This window comes from Manihot esculenta, chromosome 9 (genome assembly GCF_001659605.2).
Source record: "Manihot esculenta cultivar AM560-2 chromosome 9, M.esculenta_v8, whole genome shotgun sequence".
Classification (NCBI taxonomy): domain Eukaryota; kingdom Viridiplantae; phylum Streptophyta; class Magnoliopsida; order Malpighiales; family Euphorbiaceae; genus Manihot; species Manihot esculenta.
Window position 1 is genome coordinate 7,496,081 of NC_035169.2, and position 8,051 is coordinate 7,504,131.

At 27.8% G+C, this 8,051-nt stretch overlaps 1 protein-coding gene and 1 non-coding gene across 5 annotated transcripts; both read left to right on the plus strand.

The window, feature by feature from the left end:
• Window positions 1-3,503: 3,503 nt before the first annotated feature.
• Window positions 3,504-3,576, plus strand: TRNAR-CCU. The gene has a single exon. It is a non-coding gene; the product is annotated as a tRNA-Arg (tRNA).
• Window positions 3,577-4,477: 901 nt separating this feature from the next.
• LOC110622457 (probable E3 ubiquitin-protein ligase BAH1-like) lies at window positions 4,478-8,028 on the plus strand. Of its 4 annotated transcripts, none has more exons than XR_006351952.1 (6): window positions 4,478-4,881; window positions 5,365-5,609; window positions 5,705-5,953; window positions 6,044-6,216; window positions 7,696-7,754; window positions 7,840-7,908. XR_006351952.1 is itself a non-coding variant. In XM_021766958.2 (6 exons), exons 1-6 carry the CDS (start codon window positions 4,689-4,691, stop codon window positions 7,943-7,945), a joined length of 990 nt encoding a protein of 329 aa, XP_021622650.1. In that variant the 5' UTR covers window positions 4,478-4,688; the 3' UTR covers window positions 7,946-8,028. The 4 variants fall into 4 exon arrangements, 3 of the variants coding, with proteins under 3 accessions (XP_021622650.1, XP_021622651.1, XP_021622652.1); XM_021766958.2 differs by having other exon boundaries at window positions 6,044-6,181; window positions 7,840-8,028; XM_021766959.2 differs by having other exon boundaries at window positions 5,365-5,528; window positions 6,044-6,181; window positions 7,840-8,028.
• The last annotated feature ends 23 nt before the right edge of the window (window positions 8,029-8,051 follow it).

Consider the following 8,051-nt stretch of genomic DNA (forward strand, 5'->3'; position numbering starts at 1 on the left):
GGCGATCGCTCATTCATCTTGTAAGCCACATTGCAATGACCTAATAGCTTCTGAGAAGAAACAATACCATTAAAGGGGGATTCAAGCAAAAGGATGCTATGGCTTTGCTAAATCTACTCATTGAATCTTCCATGTCTCTCTGCACTTCATCAAGGGTAAATTATTATTAGACCCTTGTATATTATCCAATTAATCTTTTAGCCTTTTTTTTTTTTTTTTTTAAAACAAAGACTTAATAAGAATCTCTTTAATTAAGACAACAAGAATCTCTTTAATTATTTTGTTAGATTTTTATAAAGAAAACGTTAATGAAGTTGTTTTAGTATTGGACTAACAAAATATTATGAAAAGTTAAAAAGTAAGATTCATATAAGTAATTAAATTATGAGATTAAGACGAATTAGTTAATGTGTTTTTTTTTTAAAATGAAATTATGAATCAAGAGAGTAGAATCTAAAATCTCTCAGATCGAGAGAATAATTAATTTATTTTTGACATAATGTTTAGAAAAATTTGATTTTTTAAATTATGGAGATATCATACTAAATTGTTAGATAGAAAGAAAGTAGGAATTAAGTATTTAATGTTAACAAATGCAGATTGTAAATTTACCTATTTATTTATTTATTTATTATTTGTTGTTTATTAGGAAATTGTTACCAATGAACAAAGCCGTCTGTTTCCTATGCAGAAAGTCGTAGGTTTGTCGACCCCTACGTGGCGCGATTGATAACATCTAATTTTTCGTATATCTCAATTTCGTCTTAGTTTTTTCTTTATTATTCCTTTTCTTTATAATCGAAATTTACTTGACATTTTACTTTTTGAATGGTCACTACAAAAACTATTTATAATATAATATATTTTCATCATAAGTTAACTAAAAATAATTGACTGTCACTCAAACTAATTATCATAACTTGGATTTGTAAAAACTGCATTGATCTCTTTAACATTGAAGTTGAACATAAGGGGATGTGGTTTTTGATTCGGTTTCATATGGTTTCAGTTTAATTTTTAGTGTTTAAAAATAATTATATATATATATATATTTTTATGAAAAATCGTATCTTAAAATTAATTGAGTACAATTTATGTCATATATATACACATTTAAATTATTTACTAAATATTTAATTTTTAATTATAATATAAATGATTGAATGTATTTTAAATATTACAACACAATTGTAACTAATTAAAAATAATAAGGTGATTTAGTTGTATCATAAATAATAGTATAATACAGCCAAAGTTGTTAAATCAATACGATTATTTATCTTGGTTCAAAGTTCTTAAAAAGCGTATACATTTTTATTGGCTCAGTCTAAAAATACTAGTCATTTTGTTAGATATTAATTATTTTAATAACGAATAATTAATTATTATGATAATAATTAGTTAAATATTATAAAAAAATAATTTTTTTATAATTTATTATTTTAATTATTAAATAATAATATTTTAACTCAGCTGCATTTAAAATCGATGACAGAGCCAATATACAATTATCTAAAGCACTGTCGTCATTTAAGAGCACAAGTAGCATTTTTAACGGTTTTGGTAATTTTGTATATCAGATGCTGAATTGTTGCCGCTTGCTGATCCTTCCGATGCTTCTCAAACGAAAAAAAACAATATTCGTTATTGCATGGAAGAATTCTATTTGCTTTCATAATCCCTAGCAAGAGCCAAGAGATAGAGGATTTATTTAGAATATTAAAGAGAATTTCATTTCTTTATTCTCTCTTCAACAAGCTGAGATATGTGGTTTTTAGTATTTCTCCCGTTAAACGTAGGAGAAGGTCCTTTGATTATGGATCCATCCTCTTCCCTTATTACGGTTGTATTTTTGTATTTTTTTCTTTATAATTTTTAGATTTGTGTTTATATAGAGTGTTTTTTTGGAAGTTAAATGGAGTTCTTAACAAGGACAGTATTCGATTTAAATCGAAAAAATCGACCGAATCGAATTAATTTTAAAATTTGATTCGATTTTTTATTTAATTCGGTTCGATTTGATTTTTAATTTTAAAAATTTTAGTTATTTCGATTCGGTTCAGTTTTGATCAGAAAAAAATTGAAAAAACCGAACTGAACCGATTAGTGATAATAATATGTTATTTTCAATAATATAAAGAAATTAAATTATATTTAGATTAAAATATTTTAATTAAATTTTAAAATATTAAAAATAAAGTGTAAAAAATATAAAAATTGAACCGATCAAATCGAACCGAATCAAATCGAATCAGATCGGTTCGATTCGGTCTCTGATCAAAATCAATTCGGTTCGATTTTTATAAATACTAATTTAGAAGCGATTTTGCATATTTCAAATGATAAGCGATTGTGCATATTTTCAAATGATAAGATGTTATTTTTGTTTCATTAATATTGGACTAATCGTAAAAAAAAAATCATTTACATGAGATTTACATAAATTTATAATATAAATGTATAGTAAAATTCATATAAAATTTTATATATTTATACTATAAATACATAGACTCAATGTAAATAAGAATTTCTCCACGTATAGATTAAGAGATTGAGCATGGAGACTTCTACTTTATCACAATCCAGAGGAATAATTTTTATTGATTCAAATCTTAAAAATCTATTGCTATATGGTATTTTCTTGATATTTATCTAAATTTTAATTTTAAATGTAATTAAAATAAGAATTTAAATATTTTTAGAGGTAATATATGATTTTTAAAATAATTTTTTTAATAGAAAGGTTATTTAAGAAGAGTATGATTTTTTAATATTTTAAAACTTCTAAAATCTTCAAATTTTTTAAATCATTGTATCAATGGGTTGAAAAGGGTTTAAATTTTACTTCTTTTAATTTTCCTTATTTTATTTAAAAAAATCTCTCCTTACCCATCTAAATACACTGCATTAATTTAGTTTTATTTTCAATTCAATTGCAATTTAACAAGGATGATTTCCAGTTGAATTTTTTGATTTCTAGGTTTCCTAAGGAATAAGTTGATTATGATTGAATTCTGTTAATTTGATTTTTCCTTATTGTTTTGGATTTGGTTTTCTAAAACGAATCGACTCTTTACGTATACTGAAATCATTTCGTTGTGCTCTTGAAATAATATTTTAAGTTGAAGGAGATGGGTTGTTATTTTTGTAAACTTCATTGCAATTACCTAATAGCTCTGCTAAACAAACAGATTCAAGCAAACGATCGCCTTTTTCTTTTGTTATGTTTCTCTAATCGTGAGTAAATTGATTTTTTTATCTGAATTTCATTTTAGTATCCTTTCACTCTTTCCCTTTTTTTTTCTTTCTTATTGTTGATTTCTCAAAATCCATACATCATTTCATTTTCATATCCATTTTTTAAATCTTTATCAAAATACATCATTTCATGTATTGTTTTTGTATGAGAGTATTCATTTTATTAATGCATATCATTTCCTGATTTGAATTTTGGAATTTTGCATAACAACTATCAAATACTGATTGTCTATTAGAACTAACGAGCGCCTGTAGCTCAGTGGATAGAGCGTCTGTTTCCTAAGCAGAAAGTCGTAGGTTCGACCCCTACCTGGCGCGGTTTTCCTTTTTTAATTCAATTTAATTTTTTTACTAATTAAGTTCTTATATTTTTATTAGAATAATATGTAAATTCTAATTTAATAAAATTTAATATGAACTAATTGTTATATATGCACTATAACTATTAAAATAAATTAAATATTTTTTTTAATTTTAAAATATATCAAATAAATCATTACAAAAATATTTAAGCACTTCAATTTAAAAATTAGATAAATAAACTTTTTAATTTTTTAAATTAAATTAAAAAAAGGTTATATGAAAATCTTTTAGCATACGAGATCTTCATCAACTGTTATGTGTATTATATTTTTGGCTGAATAGAAAATTTACTCTCTTATTTTTTCTAAAAAAAAATATTTTACCCTTTTAATTTTATTATATTTCATTTATTCATTTACATTTTAATAATTTAATTTTTATAATTGAGAGGGGCGAAATATAGATGTGGTATAATATTATAAAAATTAATTTATTTAATAATTAAAAATTAAAGAAGTGAAAAGTAAATAAAATAAAAATAAAATTCAAAGATTTATAATTTTTTATTAAAATGAAAAGAGCAAATAATATTTAGTGAAACATTTTATAATGTCATAAATATTTTAAAAAAATAAAAAAAATTGATGAATAAGTTTTCTACACGAAACTAAACTAAATAATAAAATTTCCAAATTTAATCCCCCGCCCCGAGAAAAGCGCGGGCCACACTCTCGTTCGTGAGAAATTATACGGTTACAGGGTGATTATGTAATATAACTAAATGAATGACAAGCCAATAGAAATTTAACAAATATATTCGATGACTAAAATTAAAATTATTTAATAATTTTTTATTTGGGGGTCCACTTTTATATTTACATGATGCACACTAAAATTGCATAACATGGAAACATTTAATTTTTTTCCTTTGTTTAAACAAACTCTAACACTGCTTTGGCCTAAACCCTTGCGGCCTTTCCATCTGAATAATTCCCATCTCTAATCACTTCTTCTTTCCAAAATTGGGGAATTTTTGAGACCTTGATCATACCCTTTTCACATTTCTTTCTTATTTGATATTAGGTTTACGGTGTTGAAGAGCAGAATTTGATTTAACTTTTGAGAGGATGAAGTTTGGAGAGACTTTCATGGAGTATCTACATGGAGACAATCAGAGTTTTTTGGATAAATTATCTCATGTTGAATACAAGAGGCTTAAGAAAGTTCTAAAGAGCTGCAGGGCTTGTCAAAGTGAGCAAGATCAACGAGATAAGGACAATTCCAATTTGTCTCACTTGTGCCAATGTCAATCTTGTCCATGTAAGCTAAAAGTTTCCCATTTTTAATCATTGGCTTCTTTGGATTTATCTGTGATTGCTGTTAAAGAACTTTGTTTTAAATTATGAGTTGTCAACTCGGTAGAGTAAACTCGAGTTTTTGGGTTTTTGTGGTGCATATTGTGGAAATCAATAGGGACTATTTTAGTGTGGAGTTACAATTTCTGAGATTTTTTTACAGAGAAGCAATAGGTTTTGATAATTGGAACCATGATTACTATTTACTTGGCAAAAATTGCCAATTTATTACCCTTGCTTCAGCTAATTAGGACCAAAATACTAAACAATCAATTGTATTTTATTGGCATTTTCAAAGAAGTGGGTAGTTGAATCTCTCAGTTTATGCTTTGATACGAGGTTCTACAAAAAAATCCAGAATTGATTTTCTTTTATATTGATCTTAGTTATTGTTTGAAGCTTGTGCTTTTGTATGATCAAAGTTAATGAAGCTTTCTGAAATTTGTAGTGTGTGATCAGATGTTCTTTACTGAACTGATGAAAGAAGCTTCAGATATAGCTGGATGCTTTAGATCCAGAGTTAGACATCTCCTCCATCTTCATGTTGCTAGAGGAATGCAAAGATATGTATTGAGACTACGCCAGTGTTTTAAAAATGATCAGCAAGCCATGGTAGAACAAGGGCAGATGTTGATTGAATATATTACAATGAATGCAATTGCTATCTGTAAAATCCTAAAGAAATATGATAAAGTATGCATTGATTTATTCTATTTCTAATATTTTAGAATGCTTTCATCGTTGGTGTTATCTTATATTGAAGACACCATTTCTGTACATTAATATAGGTGCATAGCTCTGTCAATGGTAAGAATTTCAAGTTGAAGATGAGGGCTGAGCACCTAGAGCTTTTGTGGTCACCTTGGCTAATAGAGTTGGGAGCCTTTTATTTGAATTTTAATGGATCAGATGGTGGTGAACTTAGTGAATTTTGTGGTCATTTTTCCTGTGATCTCAATGCTACAGAACCTGTCATAACGCTGAGGCTTCCAAATTCTGCAAAGCTAGAGTATAGTCTAACTTGTGCCATTTGCTTGGTAAAATTTTCTGTCTAGTGCATTTCATTCCAAGGAAAAGAAAATATAATGTTCCATATTCTTATTTTGTTTTCGGCTCCTATCTCTCAGGAGACAGTTTTTAATCCATATGCCTTGAGCTGTGGGCATCTTTTTTGCAAGTCTTGTGCATGCTCAGCAGCTTCTGTATTGATATTTCAAGGCCTTAAAGCTGCAACTCCAGATGCAAAGTGCGCAATCTGCAGGGAGGTTAGTACATGATCGACACAAATTATGCCCATTATGTATGTTCTTTACCTTTCTGTATACATCCTTTTGTTATTTACTTTTGCATGACTGGATTTTGGCTTTCATAAATATGTACCCAATCATAATGGAAGAGAAGAACTTAGAATGCATTTTAAATGTCTATATACTTAGTAGGAAATTAAATGTGCCAAATGTGAAATGAAATCTAAGCATTACCCTTCCAACCAGGTTCCTATTTGTCATTTTTCATTGATAGTGCTTAGCCTTGTGCTTAGGGAGAAGCAGGTGAATTTTTTTCTTAATCATGACGTTTTGGATCTCTCTCCTCGCGTTTTGGCTTATTGATGTTCTCCCGTGTAGTCCTCACAATGATTCTCTATCTTATGTGCACGTGCATGCGTCTCTGCTCTGGTGCTTGCAATTGCTCGAGGCCAGACTTCATTACCAGGAACCTAGTCCTCTACCCTCAGTGTCTGATGTCCTATCGCTGCTTGCTGCTATTTTCCCTTCCCAATAATAATAGAGTCCACATCGGTTCTTATATTTTATGTGCAGAGAATTAATTGTACAATATAATTCTGCATTTGGATTGGAATAGAAGCAATGACAAGATTCTGATGCTTTTAGGTTTAGGAAATACTGCAACAGTTGAATCCCTGCACTCTAATCTTGGATGGTTTCCAGCTAAATCACTATATACAGATGCTTATTTGGAATGAGAACTGAAGCAGAAATATTTTTACCTTTTCATAGATATGAAGTAGGAGGGAGGCTTTATTAAAGGGGGTCGGGTAGGAGCGAGCATTCGGTCGGTTCGGTTCAAAATCGAATCGAATAAATCGAATCGATTTTGATCAGAAACCAAATCGAATTGAATCGGTCTGATTCGGTTCGATTTGATCGGTTTGAATTCTTAATAAATTTTTTATTTTTTATACTTTATTTTTAGTATTTTAAAATTTAATTGAAATATTTTAACTTTAATATGATTTAATCTCTCTATATTATTAAAAATAATATATTATTATCGTTAAATCGGTTCGGTTTGATTTTTTCAAATTTTTTTTATCTAAAGCGAATCAAAATAATCGAAATTTTTGAAATTAAAAATCAAATTGAACCAAATCGAAATGAATAAAAAACTGAATTGAATTTTCAAATTAATTTGATTCGATCGATTTTTTTGATTTGAACCAAATACGGCTAACCGTACGGTTGGGTTTACTTTGAGCATTTGGGCTTTATTTGTTTGGGAAAATATTATCACATTTTCTAGTATGTTGGACATTCAGGAAAATTGGTCAATATGGAAAATTAGGTTTTTCTAAATTTTGATAATTTTATTAATTCTGCTAGTTTCTACATGTGAATCTTATTAATATTTATTATTTTTTAAACATTGTAACCAAATAATAGAAAATAAATTCTTTTCTTGAAAAGTAATTTCATAATTTATTTTTGTTGAAATAAATGTAATCTTTTATTACATTACATTTCTTCCATATCATATGCAGGCTGGAGTATATGCTAATTCAGTGCACATGTTAGAATTAGATCTGCTATTAAAAACAAGGTGAAGAAATTGAAAAGTCACTTCCCAGTTTTGTTTAAAAATCCCCATTGAAGTTCACCATAGCTGACTTTTAAAAACCCTGCAGGTGCAAAAAGTATTGGAAGGAGAGGATGATCGCTGAACGTGCTGAGATGGTGAAACAAATCAAGGAGTATCAGAATTTACAGGCAAAATATGCGATTGGCTATTGACTTCATATCAAATACTTTTACTTTTCTTTTGGAATCAAGAATTTGACAAAAATTAAATTAAATTCTATGTATGTTTTTTTATCGATACGAATCCAGTACATAAACA

Excerpts from the sequence above, each read along its gene's own strand:
- LOC110622457 (XM_021766958.2), top strand. The coding sequence starts at position 4,689 with ATGAAGTTTGGAGAGACTTTCATGGAGTATCTACATGGAGACAATCAG. Across the intron at positions 5,610-5,704 it reads TCCTAAAGAAATATGATAAA|GTGCATAGCTCTGTCAATGG; the intron begins GTATGCATTGAT and ends ACATTAATATAG. Across the intron at positions 6,182-7,695 it reads AGTGCGCAATCTGCAGGGAG|GCTGGAGTATATGCTAATTC; the intron begins GTTAGTACATGA and ends TATCATATGCAG.